The sequence below is a fragment of the Lissotriton helveticus genome, chromosome 2_1 (assembly GCF_964261635.1).
Source record: "Lissotriton helveticus chromosome 2_1, aLisHel1.1, whole genome shotgun sequence".
NCBI lineage: Eukaryota > Metazoa > Chordata > Amphibia > Caudata > Salamandridae > Lissotriton > Lissotriton helveticus.
The window spans coordinates 977973199-977993549 of record NC_136059.1 but is presented as its reverse complement, the minus strand read 5'-3'; the positions used below and the strand labels follow the sequence as shown (position 1 = coordinate 977993549).

Below are 20351 nucleotides of genomic sequence, written 5' to 3'. Positions count from 1 at the left end.
GTTCTGGCGGGCAGACGCACTTCACACGAGCTGGTAACGCACGTTCTGGCGGGCAGACGCACTTCACACGCACAGTCGCAGACAGGCCTCACCAGCACAGGTACTCACAAAGGTATGCGCTCACATACAGGCACATACACATAGGCGTGCACGCACTCATAACACGCACACACACGGGACATTGGGTCATCCGCAGACAGTGGCCTCCTCCCTTCTCCCTGCCCCAGCACGCAGATGCGTAACACAGACCCCCTGCTGAGAGCAGGGGGCCCAGCCTCCCACTTCCAAACCTTCAGGCTGCGATGAGGATGAAACATTAATCCCATCCTCGACGCCAAATATAAGGATTATAAAAAGCACCAACCCCTTAAGGTTTCTTTCTGATGAAGTTTAATGGTTAAAAACAGGTGCCCACGAAGGTGCTTCCACGCCCAGTGATTGCCAGCTGCAACTGCCTGGCAGGAGCGTTTGGAACTCACAGATCCACGGGCCACTAAGATGAAGAAGAAGAACTCCATGACAAGCATTACAATACTAAAAAAACAGGACAAACAATATGTATATACACCATTACAAGCACTGCCAGCATGTGGAATGTATTGTATGCTGACGAGTGCTGTGGGGTATTTCATTCCGTTTGATGAAAGTAAAATGAGACTGCTGACAGAGGTGGGTGGGTCCTCCGCAGCCTCGGGGCTGGGAGGCTGTCAGAGGGCACTGCTCAGATCACCTGTGACCGCTGAGGGTCACATCTATCAAAGGCTCGTCTGCAGAGGTGACCAGCAGCAGTCAAGGAACTGTCACGCGGCCAGGCCCTCCTTCTGCCCCGCCCCCAGCAACCAAGACCAATCAGCGGAGACCGCCCACACAATTAACCCCGCTGAGGGGCCGGGCATTCCTGCAGACTGCGAGCCCGCGGGAGGCAGAGTAGACAACACCCAGCGGCGCGGCACCTCACAAGGGCCCGGATTACCCTCCAGGGGACCTCCTCACCCCCAGGAGCAGCGGGACGCTGCGAGTGCCCCTCCCCGCGAGCACTGTGAACTGTCATCGGCCAGTGCCCGGAGGGCGCATCTGGGGAGGCTGCACGTGGAGGGGGCGAGTGACAGAAGCCCGCTCGACGCGCATTCACGCGCCGCGCAGCGCGAGACCCCTGCACTGACCCAGGGAAGATTCACCCCGGCACCGAGCGCAGGTACGCACTGACGTGGAGGCGGCGCGGGGGAAGATACCAAGAGACTAGAGGGAGAGGGGGGAGGCAGGTGGAAGTAGGGGCACACGAGTCCATTTTGTAGCAGCTGAAAGGGATCACATACGCACAGAAGTCCGTGGTTTTATGCCAAGGTATAAACAGTGTAACTAATCGAGTATAAAACACAATACTGTCGAAGTTATTTCTAATGGGTCTAATCTTAGAACTCGCGACTGGTGGCTCGCGCACTAGTAAGTTCTCAACTGCTCGTAACCACTAGAATAGTAAGAAGTCCTGGCAGTATTCTTACCGAAAAGCTACTTAAAAAGCAGATTTATTTTACCGAGATATAAATAAAATGGGCCAGATGACCATAGCAGGGCTCTTCGCCGGGCGCAGGTTTTTTGGCATCGCCTGGAACGCTGCTTGAAAGAGGTTTTCTTTCAATAAAAATAAAAATAGCAGGGGGCTTCAAACCATTTGCTTTCAAGAGGGCTTAGTGTTACGGTGCCCAACAACACAGCCGGACAAACGTGCCACATGCAGGAAGTATGTGCCCTGCGCCGCGTGCAGAACTGTGTGCCCCACGGCTACTGCCTCTGGGACTGAAATCGCAGGTTTTATGTAGCGTATAATTTGTTTTGCGGATTGCAGGACCACATGTTAAGAAGACCTGGTGATTTACTGTAGGTCACAAGATGACGACTTGTTTTCTTGTGTCTTAATTAATTGGGGATTGGGGGGGTTAAACAACACCAAAGGGAACCATATGGGCCGCCAAATACCAGTATGTGACATTATCAAAGCGAACGTTTAACACCTAAAAATAACAAGCAACTTATAATAAGCTATATTTAACTTTCGGACATTGAACCACCCGACGCATCCATTCGGACAGCCATAGAACTAACACACATGACATTTCTTTGCAGTGTATTTATTATTGTTTATATATGCTCGCCTACAGAGAGTATGTCCTTGCTTTGCTTTCTGAGGTCCAGCTACTACCTACTCCCCCTCCCTCACCCCCCCCTTGTTTAAGTGGCTGTTACTAAGGTGTGTCTATGCCTTTACATCTACCTGGAGCACACCCTCCCCGCTGGAATAAGTGCAAACTGCTGTGTCCCTGGACCAGTTGTTGTCTGTAACTAGGTCTGACCCCTGCACATTGAAGACTTTGTTTGCATGACTCTCGCTCACACATCCCCTTTCTGTCTCAGCAGAGAGGCCTACTCAGCGGAGGGGCGCCATGTACGAGCTGCAGGCGGCTGCCGGGGACTCGGAGATCGACGTGGAGAGCCTGGAGCTGGACGAGGAGAGCGATGCGCCCCCCAGCCTCAGCCCCCCGCCGGCCGGGGACACCTGCGAGGAGGAGGAAGACGACGAAGAGGAGGAGGTGCCGCCGGGGTCTCGCCCCCCGGCACAGGGCACCCCGACGGGCACCGACAAGGGCTGCGGGGAGCAGAGGAAGCTGAGCCGCACCCCCAAGTGTGCGCGCTGTCGCAACCACGGGGTGGTGTCCTGCCTGAAGGGGCACAAGCGCTTCTGCCGCTGGCGGGACTGTCAGTGCGCTAACTGCCTGCTGGTGGTGGAGCGGCAGCGGGTCATGGCGGCGCAGGTGGCGCTCCGGAGGCAGCAGGCCACAGAGGTGAGCAAGCGGCAAATGGAGTAAGGTTTGGGGGACAGTGCCAGGAAGGGAAGTCTCGGCCATGGATGTTGTGATGGGGGCATAGAGGGCGAGTCGCACCACTGGAAAGCAAGGCACTAAATAGAAAGGGTCGCGGGGTGGGGTGTGGCTCGAGGAAGTGGGGGCAAACTATGATGGGGCTCGGGTGGTTGGGCTGGAGAGTGTCGGGGAAGGACCAGGCCCCTGATGCGGGTAGGGGGGCAAGAAGGACAATAAGGCACTGAGGTGACGGGGCCTCGAAGGATGAATGTCCGGGCTGGGACAGCAAGCGATTGCAGCTTGCTGGGCACGAGATGGGCAATAGAGAACAATTGAGATGCGCGGGGATGGACAGGTGCGGGGGAAGCAGGAAGGACTACAAGTCACCGAGGACAGGCAGGGCGAGCACCCGAGAGGAGAGGAAGGCCACTGAGGTGAGAGTGTTCCTGGGGTACTCTGAAGGTGGCACCGCGAGACAGCAACCCACAGAGGCAGAGGAATCGGGCCAAAGGTTACAGAAGGATGCTGAACAGATGTAGAGTAAGGTCACTGAGGAGAAAATTAACATGTCGCTGATAAGCATCTGTGCAGTTTAAAAAGCAGTGTTCTGGTCTGAAACATGGCATGGATACTCCTTGTCCTGCCCCACGACCCGCAATCCAACCGGGCTTTATTGAGCCCATGACAGAATCTGCGTCTCGTGCCCGTCAGGAAAACACAAGTCCTCTAGGGAACCTCCCAGATATCCTGCAAGGCAGCCATATGAGCAGGGAAGGCTTGCACCGTCTTCAGTGCTGTCATGCAGCTACACTCCCCTGGGTCCTACAGCTGATTCTGTCGTGTTTTTGTGTTTGCACCCCCTTGCCAGCCCGCCCAGGACCCAGGCCGAGACACAAACACACACTCTTTCTCTCCAAACACACACTCTCTCTCTCGCACAAACACACGAATATGTCAGCGAAATTAGATGTTCGCAAGTAATGATGAAAGAGCACGTGCTTGACGATTTGACCTTTCATTAGAGCAGTTTTTGAGGAACGAAGTATTTACTATTGATGGCAAGTTTGTCTAAAACAGAGGAACTAGCAGTAGGGGTGCGGGCTTTAGCGTAGCCACTGTGTCTTGGGTCCTAGTGCAAGAAGGACCAGTGATAAAAGGGCCCATCAGGCCTCTGGGCCATGTTGCCACTGCACCTGTTGCCCCAATGGAAGCCACGCCCCTGAGCGCGGGAGGTGCTAACAGCACCCCCTGCATTACCCTGCAGAAGTTCAGAAGAGGAATGAGCAATAAGAAGGCCTTAAGGTTTAGTTGTTATCCTTTTGTATTTGCTTTGAGTTCAAAGACAGAGTTCAAGTGTAATGCGGTGTTTTTAAAACACTGCTGCTTATTTAAAATAAAAGTTGGTGTTTCATTTTTCCTTTCCTTGACTGCAGAGTCAGGGTGTTTTATACCTTGAATCTTGAATTCAATCTTGCTTGGGTGCAGGAAGTATGAAAGGAAATGCTATAGGATGTCAAACGTTTTCTAAAATAATAATAATATACTTGTAAATTAACTTTACAAATATTAAAAAATGTATCAACAGCAAGAAACCTTTAAATGAGACAGTTTTTTGCAATTCTGAGATTTAGTGGAAACAAAGAGTGTAATAAGATCAAAACGAAACAAGAAACTTTACTTGTGTAACAATACACCAGCGATAAATATGCACTGACAGTCGATGTGCACTAAATAGATTTAGCAGTGAAGCTTATGACTGAAGCAAATTTACAGGCCATTTCAAGAGGGCATTTAAATAGACAATGTGCTTTCTAAAGAAGATAATACCCTAGCACACCACTGTGGTCTAAAATGCAGTACTGGGGGCACACGACTTCTCATCATTCCGCCGAATAGGGGTGGCTCAAGTAATACTTTGATATTTCACAACGGCTTGTTTTCACCGCAATAACACCGGTGACATCACTCTCCACTCCGATTATTGCTGCTTAATGGTATTTCAGTCCCTTCGCGCGCGCACATATACACGCAAGCACCTTATCCTTCTGAAATATTGGTTTCATCATTATAACGATAGCCCCAAAATAACTCAACAGGACGCTACCATTTCCATCTAGGATTATGCGGCAATGGAAGGCCAAAAATGTTTGTAGTTCCCAAAGATTGTGCAGCATTATATGGCACATTCTCTGGCAGCATTTTATTCGATTTGAGCAAAAAATAGTTTTGGGACGAAACCTGCAAATTACTGTAGGAGATTATGTACAAAAAATGCATAATTTTGCCCTAAAATTCGCAGCCACAAAATCACCTAATTTCACTGGTGCTAACCTTTCTTCATTGTTTTATCAACACTATATTCATGAAAAGATAACAAAACGTAAACATTATATTTCAAATGATTGCCTATTGTTGACCACATATTGAAGAGACTACCTTCAACATTCACTCCCTTTTACAGACAGGATGTTCTTTTTTTTAATAAAAATGAGTTTTTTTATTTGCAATAGTCTACATTTTGTAACCACAAAATTATTGCTCGCTGTTTCCTGCAGACAGCATGGTCCTGTATTTCACTTGCTATTTTCACTAAACATTTGCATGTCTGAAAAAAACAAATTTGCAAGCTAATCCCCCAAAAAATAAACATGTAGGATAATGAATTATTACTGTGATTGGGTTCAGGGTTAGGCTGGCCTATAGGGCAGTCATGCAGTTTCTAATGGGCTGGTCTGACGGATCAGTGTGTAGGCCGTTTTTTTAAAAACATCTATGGGCTGGGTTTATGGCCAGGTGGGTCAGTTTGTATTATTGATTCACCTGTTATTACCAGTTTTTTTTAGCTATCTGGTTCGCTGAAGGGGTGGCTTTTATTTTTGTGCCCTGGCCTGTTTTTTTTTGTCCCAGTCGACCCTTATTTTCTTGTTAGTAGTTTGGTGGCAGCACAGTCTGCCTAATACAGCCTTCACATAACACCAGGTCCCACCTCTTTACAAACATTTAGACTTGGATTTCCTCTTCCCATTACAGAGCAGTCAGGTGTAATTGTTTCTGGAAGCACTTTCAAAGACATTAGGAAAGTTGTTTCCCACTTGAGTGTATTGTTCTGCAAACACGTTCCTTCTGTTCAAAGCGCCCGTTTGTTTTTAGAGACGCAGATTCGGCTCGACGTTTTAAACTAAAGAGTGATAAACAAAGGTGGTGCCTGCCGGGGAGTGTGGCCCGCCGCGCTGAAGAAACACAAACACAGGCGGTCTCTGCGCCTCCGCAGATGCACACGGGGATCGTGTTGTCCCCACAAACAGGCGCAGCACCCGGCTGTTGACCCTGCAAACAGCACATATCCTCCCGTGTTGTGGGTGCCGTTTACCAGCAGTCTGGAGACACTGTCGGTGTGCACTCAACGGCTGTCATAGAATATTAGTTCAGCGCTGTACTGTATCAGTGTATCACCCTCCTGCTCCCGTGGGAACTCCACGCCTTGCTGGATTTGGTGCTGATAACCCCATGAGTTTTATAGACCTCATAGGTTAAAAAAAAATCATAATGCGAGCTAGTTGGCATGTGTAGGGGCTAATAATATAAATAAACAGCGGCGTTGCAGAAGCATCTAAACTAAAGGAAACCATCATGTGTCCATTTCGCAAATAAATGCGCGCGAATAGACGTCCCACGAACGTGACGAAGCCACGTTGTTGAGAGTAGACTTACTATAAGGCAGTTTTACAACTTGCACAAAGTGTTCGGATAAATATACCCCCCCCCCCTCCCGTGGCTCCCGGTGGTTCGTTTCTTTACCGTTGTGTGCACCGTGCGGTCGCCCCTCCAGCCAGCAATGCCCGTTCTTAAATGTCTGAAACAGGGAGGAGGGCTTTGGGACAGCTACCCATTCCATAATAGCAAGTAGTGGGAAGGGTACCCACATGGCGTTTGGGTGGCATCATGAATGACTGCGTCGACTATTGAAAGGTGACAGTTGGACGAGAGACATAAACACTACGGCGTGCAGACCGTGGGCAGTGTGGGTGTGAGGTGCGAGATTTGTCTTTGCACATTTGAAATTTTGCAGAGCATGGGCTAGATCCACAGGAAGATGGGTGCAAAACGATTTAAAACAGAATAAAGAGACCGAAACGAAAGTGCTTTTTTAAAACTCGAGTTTAGTACAAAAGGCATCACTCGTGCAGGACGCCCCAGACAGTTGATGGTGTATAAAGTAGACTGTGGCAAATGCGAGGAAGACTTTGGCACTGACTGCGGTGCACGGGTAGATTAAGAGAGAAGTACAAGAGAATCCACAGCGTCGGGATGCGGTGTGACCGTCCTGTACCTTGCATTTGGAAGGTTTGGAAGGCTGGTGAATCGGAGTTAAGTGGGAGGAACAGATTAGAATTCAGGAGAGAAGGGAACAGGGTCTTTACAGAACAAGAGGCAATTTTATAGCACTAGAGGTTTTTATGTCAGTGACTTTGCAGAATCACGCCTTTGTTAAAATAGTGCCGACTTTGAAACCAAGTTTAAAACACTCAGAGACTAAGAAAGGGCCTGTACTGCAGCTTAAGTTCCTGCTTCTGTGCAAGACAGGAAGCAGCAATTCCTTACCTTTTAGGTCTTGCGTAAGACAGCCCAATTGTGCTGTTGCTTGAAAGAGATATTGTTTTCTACTAGTGGCTTGCAGCCTGCCCATGGCTTACATTTCGTTGGCTTCATTTTACTCCCATTTGACGCCTCCTAATTGGCCAGAGCATGCCAGTTTTATTTCCTTTTCTTTCATTTGGAGCATGGACCAAGTACTTATTACTTCATCTTGATTAGTTGGGCTTCAGGTATTATTTTTCTTTTGTCTTCCTCATTTCATATGTTGCTTCCTCCCTTCCACTCCCCATTGTGTGTGTTGCATCTCCCTCCACCTGCCTAGTCCGTGTTGCCTCTTTCCTACCATCCCTCCTTGTTCATGTTGCTTCTTGCCTCCCACTCCCCCCTTTTCCATGTTGCTTTTTCCCTCTCATCTCTCACTCTGCCATTATCTGTGTTGGCCCCCCACTCGCCATAAGAAAAAAAGGCACTATGATGCAGCCAGCTCTGGCTGCTTCATAGACATTTTTTCTAATTTTTAGCCATGATGTACAGGAGCCACACTGCTCTACAGCATGGCTAAAACACATTAGCAAAGCTAATAGCTCTCATAAAGGCGAGACCTATTGGTTTTGCCATTGCTTGTTTTTTGGTTTCTGGTGCTGTTTTCCACCTCTTCTCCAGTCTGCCTGAAGTGCCAGGGCAGGCTTTCTGTGAACAGGGAAAGAAGATGAAGCAGCTGAGTGGCAGCCATCTTGTTTCTTGGCTGTTTATCGTGTGACAGTGGGAAACACACATCAATGCAGTTTGATGTCCCATCCAATAGGCAAGGTTTGTCCAGACACTTCCAGATGTTGACAAAATGCACAGTATGCATTTTGATTTTTACAACGAGTCATATTTGTTATATTGTAGTAGATGTATAGAGGACACATTCAGTATAGTGTACAATTATTATAAATGCAAGTTGCGAGAATATAAAAGCAGAGTTATTAGGGAGAAACAGGAATATTTTACCAATCGGACTAGCTCTCTGACTTCATCTAAAGAGCTTTTTAAGAATGTGGACTCCCTCTGCTCGCTTCAGGCACCGGTTCCCGTGGTAGGCTCACAAGAGTTGTGCAACAATATCTCTGACTTCTTTTACAAAAAAATAGATGATATTTATATTGCTTTACAATCCCAGAGGAGTTCTTTGACTGACAACGATTCCTCGGGAATTATGCATTTTGAATCTTGGACTGGAAACCCTTCCCACACTCTCACTCACTTTCCAGCGCTTTCCCTAGAGGGTCTTAATCGACTGCTCGACGGAATTAAATCAGCCTCTCCTGTGGACCCTGTCCCTCTGAAAGTACTTAAGGAATGTAGGAATATTATCCTCCCCCCCCTGTTGGCGATAATGAATGGGGCTATGGAACAAGGCGCCTTTCCTATGGTGTGGAAGAAGGCGATAGTAAAGCCTCTTCTTAAAAAGCCCTCACTGGATCCTGGCTGTCTTAAAAACTTTAGACCAATATCCCTTTTGCCAGCTCCCGCAAAGATGTTGGAGGCACATATGAATTCTCACTTATCCATCTTCTTGGACTCCTCTGGGTTCTTGGACGGGTCCCAACATGGTTTTAGGAAGTTCCACAGCACGGAGTCTGCCTTGACCAAGGTGGTAGATAACATTCGCCGAAAAGTAGATCTTGGCCAAACCACCGTGTTAGTGCTGTTGGACCTTACGGCGGCGTTTGACACCCTGTCTCCCTCAACTTTAACATCTCGGCTGAGGGAGGCAGGGGTAACTGGGCCGGCCCTGAGTCTCCTGAACTCTTTTTTACAGCATAGAAAACAGCGAGTGATGCTCGGAGACTTCCTCTCCCCTGCCAAATCTCTGCTATGTGGGGTGCCACAGGGGTCGGCCTTGAGCCCGACCCTGTTTAATATCTACGTGGCCCCCCTCGCGAGACTAGTAAGATCACAGGGGATGGAGGTGGTGTCGTACGCCGATGACACGCAGATCATGGTGTCTCTGGCCCACTCTGTGAGTACATCCACGTCCAACTTTAGGTCCTGCATGCAACTTGTTGCAGAGTGGATGATTCTTAACTCCCTAAAGTTGAACGGCGACAAAACGGAGGTCCTGGTCTTTGGTAAAGACCAGGACGTGTGGTCAAGTGAGTGGTGGCCTTCATCTCTTGGCACCTGCCCCACTCCCACCCAATCTGCCAGGAATCTCGGCGTCATCTTCGACACCTCGCTCTCTATGGAGTTTCAGGTAAACAGGACAGTTGCCACCTGTTGGGGTGTTATCAGGACCCTCAAAAGAATCCTTCACTACCTTTCCCCTCAAGCACGCAAGCAGATTGTGACTGCTCTTGTTGGCTCCAGGTTAGATTATTGTAAAGTCAAGGGGGGAGGGAGCACCGCGAACATATCTCAGCTGAATTACCTCTGTTGCATCTTGGTAAATGAAGTTCATTGTAGTTGCTCGTTCAGTTAAAAAATCATAAAGTTCAAGGCCAGTGCCATTATTCTTCTCTCGCGTATCCCTAGACACGTGTTTCAGGCTTCTGCCATCATCAGTAGGGAAAAAATATCGTTAGGTCGCCGGATATGCTGCCACAATCTTCTCAGGACCATCACCACTCCAAGGCATGCAGGCACTCCCTGAGCTCGTCAGCTCGTGGCTCACGGGAGCCATTTTAAAGTCAAGGGGGGAGGGAGCACCGCGAACATATCTCAGCTGAATTACCTCTGTTATTGTAACTCTCTTTACGCTGGGGTCAACAAGTGTCTTTTGCAGCGGTTACAGGTGGTGCAGAACGCGGCTGCACGATTTGTGCTAGCACTTCCTTAGCTTGCATCTGCTACTGTGGCAAGGAAGAGCCTCCACTGGCTCCCTATCTCCTTTAGGGTATCGTTTAAACTCCTTTGTCTCACCTACAGTGCCCTTAGGGCAGGTCCTTCTGATGCTCTGGGGTCTTTGTTGACTCGTTATGTACCAAGCAGATGTCTCCGCTCGCTAGAGCTCAATCAACTGGTAGTTCCTCGTTCTAGGAAGGTTAGATGGGGGAGTAGGGCATTTTCCATCTTAGCACCCCAATTATGGAACACTCTTCCTCTGGAGATCAAATCTCAGCCCTCACTGGTCCACTTTAGGAAGGCCCTAAAAACTTGGTGTTTCATTAAAGCCTACCAGTAAGCTCCTGTCACCTGCAGATTCAGCCAGATATTGAGCTAGGCGCCTTGACGCACACTGGGCTAAGTTGTGCGTTTACAAATTACATTTTATTATTATTATTATTATTAATTAGGAAAGATTGATGTGGTCACCAAGAAAACATATATCCAACCGGATGCTTTAGCATACATACAGGACAGTGGGTGACCTAGGTAATTTTCAATAGTTCTTCAGGCAAATTAAGCAAGCACCTACTTCAGCTGACGTGTTTCATCACAAAGGGCTATGTAAAGGCTAATAGTATTAGGAGCAGTATAAAGTTCTGGTCAAATAAAGTTGACATATAGTCAGTTGCAATAGTATTGGATAACGATAGGTTGACTATAGATTGTACTGTAGAGAAGTAAATTATCCAAGCAGCCGTTCATTTGATGAAGAAAAATTACGCTAGTCCAGGACATAAGTGTGTTAACTTCTGTCTGTAGCGACTGTTCGATAGACACCTCTGGGTCAGTGGGAGTGAAGGAAGGATAACCAGATGGAGGGGCGGTTGAAGTTAAATGACACAATTCTTAGGTAAATTTGGACAACTTCATACTTTTTCGAGGTGTGAAAAATTTCAGAATTTGCCTGACAATCATTGTGTAATTGAAACTTTGTCCACCCCTTGTATCGGGCAAGAAGGTATTTAAGTGGTCCTTCTTGAGTAGTGTTCTTAACCGCATGCGTGCGGGCGGAATTCCGCTCGTACGCGGAGATATGCGAAACCGCACTTTACGTGACGAGCTGGGCTCATCATCAGCGTACCAGGAGGCTACCTCACGACGAGCCCAGCTCGTCATCAGCGTGGAAGGGGTTAATCAACCAAGTTTGATATGAGTTGGAAAGGGATTCCAATTTTAGGAGTGTTTCGTGAGAATGAGGGTGTAAACTAAGTGGCCTGTTGCTAGACCCAAGACATTTTTAGATGAAAGGGACTCCCACTAGGGACTGTTTGCTTTTGTGCCAGACATGTCGGGGTTCTCATATGAAGTGCTTTACATAAGATGCAGGACACTGTAAATGTATTTCATGCTTCAAGTGTAAGTCACGTGGAGGAAGCTAGAGCATGTTTGATATGACTGAACACAAAAGAATGTAAGAGAGCTTTGAGAGGAGTAAGGTGACACATGGGCAGTTCAGAAGGTAGAACCGTTCCATATTCGATATGGGAGGGGGCCATTACCAGGAAGCTCTAATACATCCCTCAAGAGAATTGGAGGATGTGCTGTAGCATCCGCAGCTGGTAGTTTCTGTTTCCATACACTGTCTTAACTATGACCCTAGGTTGAAACAGCCCATCCAGTAATCAATGTCACAGTAGATTTTAAAAACCTAAGCAGACATCATCAAACAAAGTGACATTCACTAATGCCTATTTCTGGGAATTGTTATCAATGCAGGACTGGGTATAGATAATTGCTTTACTTCTCTATTATGGAAGACCCTTCAACTTCGAGTCTAGAGTGAAGCACAAGTGACAATTTTACGGCAAACCTGGAGTGCTCAGACCATAAATACATCCTGAGACATGGTCACTATTCTAATTTTGAGCAGAGGAAAGTTAATTCAGTTTTTTGCGGGTTTCATTTAAATGCAATGCAAGTGGATCATTTTATAAAGGCCTTTTTTAGGGCAGATGGAGATGGTGTGTTTGTCAGCATTGTTGGAGCTCTAGGTTGATAACATGAGATTTGTAAGCACTTTTGAAATAAGGATGGCCATCCTTCTCTGGATCATTAAGGATACAGTCCCCTGTCCCGAACTCTCCACTTACAATGCATCGTTTCAGGAATGTTATTGTAATTAGTTCAATGGACCCAAACCAAGTCCACAACCCCCAGAGTAAAGGACTGGAAAGAATATCCGTAATGACATGGAAGGAGGCAGTTACTTTACATGAAATAGATGGGATATTTTACAGCATGCCAGTGCATCAGTTAGATTTATAACTTTGATGAAAATACTTGTTCCCATAGCAATTAGATTTTTGCAATAAGCACTAATAAATTTGACCTCTACTTTTACTAGCTGTTTAGTTATATGTACATAGTTTATATATTAGAGCATGAACCATATAGGGAGTTGACTTTGTTATGTGACTTGTATACCAGTTATGGATTATTTATATCTAAGCCAGGCCTTAATTATTCTCATCAAAGACGAATACAATGCACGGTCTGCTAAATTTTCTGTCAATTGGGTTAACTCTTGTCACGTTATGGTTCTTGGAAACAGGCACAGCGCTTCACATAATGTGATGTATTTCTTTTGGATTCCTTCTCTGCAGGATAAGAAGGGCCTGTCGGGGAAGCAGAACATCTCTGAGCGGAAGGCAGTGTACCAGAGGCACGTTAGGCCGCCCAGCCTACTGGCCAAAAGCATCCTGGAAGGTGAGAGGCCTCTTCTGGCATGCACTCTGTAGGTTTTGGGGATTGGTGGCAATATTTAGTGGAGACAGAACAGGCCCTTCCCCATCACTGTGTTCAAGCTCCACTACCTTCCAGCATTCGGTAAAAAACGTTGATGGAGGCACATATGGGCTATAATGCAGCACATCATAGTCCAGAACTGTAAGTCAGTATTAAGAGTGCAAAGGCCCAATGTACTCAAAACAGGTTGCAAAAAGTAGTTGCAAATTGTACACTGACTTTTTGTGACCTGACTCTGATTTTGCAATGCAACCTATATACTAATATGTGGTATAAAATCCCAATTGATGTCTCAAACCATTGATACTTACCATTGCGACTCACATTTAGGAGGTATTCCCTCTCATGCTTCCTCATAACTGCAATTCGGAATACTTCGAAACATCCATTTTGTGAATTGGACAGCCTTTTCTGACCTGCAAAATGGGTTTAGCACACTGCACATAACACTTTTGTGTTCACCAACCCTTTGATTTTGCGAATCTCAAAGTTTGATAATTCAAAAGGGTTTAGTACATGGTGCTCCTAGAGAGTGAACATGTGAAAGCATGAGTTTGTGTAGGTGCTGGTGGGCAGAGGTGGCGAGGAGATGGGAGAAAGAAGCTCAGAAACTTATAGTTATACATTAAATGAGTGAGGAGAGAAAAGTCATTGAAATGAGAGAACATACTAAAGAAAAGGACATTTGTATCAGAGGGAAGGTGAAGAGAGAAAGACAGGAAGAGGGGGCAGGAGAGATAGACAGGGTCAGGACACAGAGAGTGGTGGGGGGGGGGGGCAACCCACCGGAGAGACAAAACCAAGAAAAGTAGACCAAGCGGCAGAGGTATAGTGAAGTGAAGGAGAGAGTAAGTGATGGATATGGAAATACAGGGAGAATGAGAGACCCGAGGAAAAGAGTCAGAACAAGAAGCGTCTCTGTCCTCTCTTGTCAAGTTGCTCTGATCTGGCCCGTCGAAGCTCTGAGAAAGGCACCTCGTATGAGAGGGTGATTGTTAACATGATGATGATGATGATGATAATTATTATAATAAAAATTACTATTAATAAAGTTATTATAATTATTTGTTATTTTAGTATTTAGTATTAATATTATCAACTTTGTTCTTATCTTTATTTTAGGAATAATACTACTAATAGGATTAGTATAATTATTACTATTCATGCTATTATTACTTTTAAGTTTAACAATAATATTATTAATAATAATAAATTAGACGTAATTACAATGATAATAATAACGATCATAGTAAAACAGTTCATAAGGATTCTGTCTATGTAGCTATAGAATGTAGAAAATGATGACCTAATAGATTCATTCATATATAATTTCTGGTAGCTTTATTTACCCTGTTTGAAGGTGGCCCCTTAGGAATTCTGCTGAGATTGCAGTAGCCCTGGGGCTTTTTCATCTTTTTCTTAAAGCAATAATGGAGTAATTGCATGTTTGGCCAAGTTGGACAGGAGTACAATTAAGACTTTGCATGTGGTGTTTATTGGTCTCCTGCTTGCAATTCAACACTCCTCGGGACCTGCCTTTAAACCCGTTTGCAAATGAGGTGCGGAAAATGTATCCATTGAGTACACACACACGCAGCTCCGCACGGAAGTCCCTGCAGGGAGAGCAGCCCGCCAGCAGAGGGCAAATGTCACACAGGAGTTGCACAATCGTTTCGGGCTAACGCCGACACATTTCTCACAAAAAAAAGATAAAAAACAACTATTTCACGTCAGTTCTTCCGTCCCTAAATGTCTTCCTTGCACAGTGCACTGTAGTTTGCGCTCTGTCTCAGACCACGTAAAAAGACAGGACAGGTTTTCCAGATAATATATTATCCGGGAGGGAGCGTGCGTCAGACGCATAAACGACGCATGCTGGTGAATGCGGCGGGGGAGGGGCCACCGCCTGTTAAACATTAGGGACGCTTTCCAGTTTTTTTCGGAGATAGTATTTAACGCTAGTTACACATTTTAAATGGGAAACGACTTGGCAGGCGTAGTTCAAACAGCAGTTTACTGCAATGCAGAAGAATCCATTTCCATTTAATTTTATTTGCAAATGAACCTGCCGAGGTTGTTCTTGGGTAAACACGGCATAATGGGATCCTCAAACAAAAGTCCCTGACTCCCTGCTTCCTTGGTGGGCGATGAAACGCACGGGCCGTTTGCTCTCCCAGCGAACCTTGTTTACATTTGCATCAGTCTGGGGAGAAAGTAACGCCTGCCGTGTGTACCAGGCCTCTCGTGAGCGCGCCCTGTCCGGGCCGGTGCAGGGATGCTGGAATGCGCTTGATTTTTCAACACGTATCGTAAAGAATGTGGCTAAACTTTACTATACACCATGGCCGCCATGGCTTCTGGGGTACCTCATTAGAGTCACCCCCGTAGCGTTTTCTGCGAAGTATTATGATTTTTTTCAAGACAGCAAAAGCCCTACTAGGGTTCTTCCCACTCTCTGCACCTTGAAATCTACCCTTGTTCTTGCTCCTTGCCTTTTCTTCTGGTTCTATCTTAACTATCTCTCTTTTCTTTTCTCCTTCAGCTGTCCTTGGATTTCCCTAACGTCTGTACACTTTGCATATAGCAGCTCACCTACAAAGAACTAGAAATGAAGCCGTACATGGGTAGAGATATTTTATGAATTAATAGATTTACTTCTAAAACGGCATGATTACCTGCATTGTTTTTACTGATCAAGATGTTTTACTTTAAGATTGGCAATGCTTTTAAAATCAATAATTCATCGAATGCCATAAAATGTGCGAATAATGGTCAGGGCCATTGGAATTATGCGATTGTGCGGCTGTGGCTTTTTTTTGCATCGTTATGGATTTGCCCCATTTGACACATAATCCATATTCTGCTGCTTAATCTGCAGATTTTAACAAAAAAATAGTTTCTAGCTCATACCGTTCAAAAGTTACTAAACATGCAGCAACATGTGTTGCCTCTCAATGGAAGACCCTTTGCATAGGTAGACTGGTCACCTGTGTGTTCCTTATTGCTATATTTTGGGGTTAAACTGGTACAAAATAGGTGCAACCCATGCCCAGACAATGTTGCCAAGTGTAAACATGATAAAATAATGAAGTAATACTATCACCAAATGTGCCACATTATGCTGCATAATTTAACTAATGGGAAATATAAAGCGTGACAAGTTTTACATGTGTGAAAATACTTAGACCCTCATTGCAATTTACCTGGTGCAGTATTCCCTGGGGTAACTGCTCCAGGCAACTAAACATTTTCTAGGTCCTCCGGGCTAAGAATTATGGGGTTCACAAACTCCAGACCCAATAATTTCAGTCCTGGAGACACCAGACCCGACTAGCTGCTGCAGGCAACAGTACAGCCCAGCCCCTGCTCGACCCTGGGGGGAGGATGGGGCACGTGGGATAGAACACATTGCTCCCAATGGGCAGACACAAGCTTGTCCAAACCCCCTACTCTCACTACAACCTCCCCAGTGGACCACTCCTGACACGCAGGTGCATTATGTCATCTAATTTTTGCCGGAATGGAGAGAAACTACCCCATAATGAACCTAGGATATCCAGTTCCGAGCAGTTATTTGACATTCCGGGAAAAACTTTAAGAATATCTGGAATTAGATGTGGGCATACTGGCCAGAATCAGGGATTCTGCCCACTCCCCAAAATGACTATACCGAATTCAAGCTAACTTGTAATGAGAGCCTTAATGTGTTTATTACATTATGATGTCCAATGCTGTCAACTTTGAGTTCTGGTGGCATTAACAAACCCCTCACCCATGGCCCTCATGCATGCTTTGTATGTAACTAGACACACCTGAGGGTATTTAAATCAAGCTATAGTGGAGGTCCATCACGTGACAGAATTCGAGTTGGTGGACTAAGAGTAGTGTGTTAGCACAAACATCCGATGTAACTTGGTCATGAGTACTGCAGCATCGTTGAGCTAAGTCTAGTGAAGGTTGATACTGTTAAATTTCAGAAAATACAAGCGCAGCAATGTGAGTGCTATGAAGAAGGGTTTCTAGAGTTGCACTCACCGTAGTAGGTGCTGTTGAAAAATAAGTATTTGCTTCAAGACAATGGACCCTATTTTCAAAGACATTTATAGCCATAAACACAGGCTACACCCCAAAATAACTCAATTTATGCCTGCCCGGAATTTCCAAAAGGATACTTAGAGCATGTAGATGGGTTTACCACTACTTAAGTATATACCACAAATGTGCATTCACAAACTCACCTCTGACCCCTTCGAGCCAAGGGAAGGGAATTTTCAACCAGGATTTAGTCTGAGATTTACACCAGCAAAGGTGTTGGAGTCATTCCCGTTTGAGGCTGGGAAGGTAAATGGAAAACCCCTAAACTTAGTGAGGGTGTAGTGGACGGGTCTTCTCCACAGGGAAAATGCTTTCCCTGTAGTCAAATTTAAAAATGTGTATTTGCACAGAGGGCTGCATTTTAGCGGGGAAGTACTGGTACGTATGGAAAGCTAGGACAAGTGTAGCTGTTCAGGCGTATTCATGAAGAACAGAACAGGGTTATCTGGCTCTGTGTAAACCATATTACCCATATTTTTTTAATACATAACATGGAGAACACGAATCTTGTACCCATTTTTATGTTAAAGTACTATGGAACAGAGCAAATAATTTGTCTCCACTTCGTTATTCATTAAAATATGGGAATTAATTTAATTTGCTCGTTTAACTATTTCTCAAGCATCAAGCACAGTGAAGGCTAATATTGCACGATGTCTGTCCTGAGATATTCTGTTGCATTATTTTCAACTAACAAAATTCGTTCCTCCCTTTCTTTTTTACACAAGCACCAAAAATTGACCAAATGGTAATCTATCCATTTCTAGCATAGTGCGAAGTTTTTTTTTTTAATATGTTCCATTGCAAATTGTATTGTTTCATTGACAAGGGACTTGAATTTGCCCCTTTTCCATGGCAGGCTGCTCCTTAAATTAACCCATGTACCTATTGTTTTTAGGATACCGACCTGTGACGGCAGATGCCTACTTGGGCGGCAATACCCCTTTGCCAGCCCCGGTGAGTGATCGGATGCGGAAGCGGAGAGCATTTGCTGACAAAGAGCTGGAGCACATCATGCTAGAGCGAGAGTACAAGGAGCGGGAGATGCTGGAGGCATCCCAGGCCCTCTTCTTGCCAAGCCGTCTTCTGCAGGCAGCTGAGTACAACTCCTACAAGAGCAGTGCAACCTACCCACCGGCAGGCCCTACTGACCCTGCCCTTGCCAAGGACTTCTGTGGCTTCCTGCCCAACTGCCTGGACCTCACTATGCAGTACTCAGGCTCCGGCAATGTGGAGCTCATCTCCTCCAATGTCAGCGTGGCCACCACATACCGACAGTACCCCCTGCCGTCTAGGTTCTTGGTCTGGCCAAAATGTGGGCCCATCAGCGATGCCCTACGCTACCAGCAGTGCTTGTTGAATGCCAGTACTTTGCAGGCGCTGAAGCCTGGAACTGCCTGGGATTCTAGGATGACTCTACCTCTACAAGGCTTTGATGGCCAGGTTGCCCCCAAAGTGTCCACTAAGCCAGAAAGTGGCATTCACCAGCCTCACTCTGAGCCCCGTTGTTTGCAGCAGGAGAAGGACCGCTCGGCTTTCTCTCCTCCTAGCAGGAACTTCTCACATTCAGCTGAGGCCAAGGACTCTGGCCTGCAGGAACAGGTCCTAGGGCAACCAAGCCAAGAGGCGGCCCGGCCACCGAGATACAGCCCCTTCCACTCCCTGTTCCAGCAGGCACTGCATGAGAAGGTGGGGCCAGAGCTCAGGACTGTCATAGCGAAAGAGACTTTTGAGGAGGCAGCAAAGAAGTACAGGGAGTGTGCAGTCAAGGAGGCCCAATCCAAGTACAAGTTCACCATAGACCGTTGCACAAAGGACATCTTGGTCACCCGAGAGGCTGGCACAAAGCGCCCTGCACATGAGCCTCTGCCATTTTCAGTTGAATCTATTCTCAAGAGGCCTTCCTAGGGTGCTCATGTCTTCCAAGTGTCCTGTTGCCCCATGCGTCTACCACTGCTGGTCACAAGTTCTGCTTGTCCTGGAAGAACTTGTACAGTGGCAGAAACAGAATGTAAAACTGCTTGACCTCTTCATCACTTATTCTGTAAAAGAGACTGTTTGGACAAGGGCAATTCTTGCTGCATATGATCCATTCCACATTGTGTATGATATGCATGTTGCTTTTCAATTTTGTAAATAAATATATTTAAATATTAAAGTATGATCTTGGATTTTGCTAAAATCCTTTTGGATATTTTTGTATCAAACGTACAAAGCAATTGTGTTATTCTCAGAATTAGTTACAAATGGCATGTTCTGTCAGTGAGCCTTTTATGGTTGCAATTATGGGAGTTTTGTACCATGCCGGTGCTGCAACTCCAATGACTTCTAAGCAAAACTGGCTTTCACAGCAGCGTGCCAGAAGGAAAAGAAGGAGGTCAGGCCACACTGGAATACTTTCAGTGCTTTTTTTGAAGGAAGGTACAGTGATAGGAGACTGGGTGCTAGGCAGGCAGAGGAAACACAGCCTAGTAGCATATACAGGGGAGCACTTGGCACCCCTACCCAGCAGTATTTCCAGCAGCCAGCTATGGCCAGACACCCAAGGGGTGGAGAAACATTTGTAAGTACAGGGTGAAGTGTTGACTAATTTTTGACAGGCAAATTTGTGCCTTGCTTCATGTTAAGCCTCTTTGTTCCACATTGACTGTATCATGGTCACAATACTTAGTGCATTCAGCATAAAATATGACATACAAGTCACATACGAGAATGTGTTAATAAGGACCCCCTGTTACTAATTGACTTTCCTAGGACAGGGCAAATACAATTGAAAATCTGGAAAATCTCTAGGCAACAAATTGGTCAATTGAATTATTAGACCTTAACTAGCAAACAGTGACGCTAAACGTGAAGTAACATGGTTGAAATTTAAAATGTAGATTTTTTATTAATAAAAAATAATAAATTAGAGGTTCAAATTTGATAGAACACAGGATCAAAGAAATATACATAAAACGACTAAACAATGTACTATGGGGTGAAAAAGACTTGTGAAGAGAGGCAATTTAACATTGGGTGCATGTAATTATGAGTACTTCGATATTGTTTTCGCATGGTAAAGTCTAAAAATTGACAAAATATGAATGAAGCTGTAAATTATACATCAAACTATGCGAAAAACAATACAAATGATTATGTATAAAATGAGCCAAAATGCATTTCACAGTACATAGAAAAACA

The 20351-nt window shown here is 45.7% G+C and overlaps 1 protein-coding gene across 1 annotated transcript; it reads left to right on the top strand.

Annotated features, from left to right (window-relative positions):
- The first annotated feature begins 927 nt into the window (after window positions 1-927).
- Window positions 928-19329, top strand: DMRT2 (doublesex and mab-3 related transcription factor 2). The gene is made up of 4 exons (XM_078675723.1): window positions 928-1195; window positions 2416-2840; window positions 12932-13034; window positions 18067-19329. The coding sequence occupies exons 2-4, from the start codon at window positions 2442-2444 to the stop codon at window positions 19074-19076; spliced, it is 1512 nt and encodes a 503-aa protein (XP_078531849.1). The 5' UTR covers window positions 928-1195; window positions 2416-2441; the 3' UTR covers window positions 19077-19329.
- Window positions 19330-20351: the final 1022 nt, after the last annotated feature.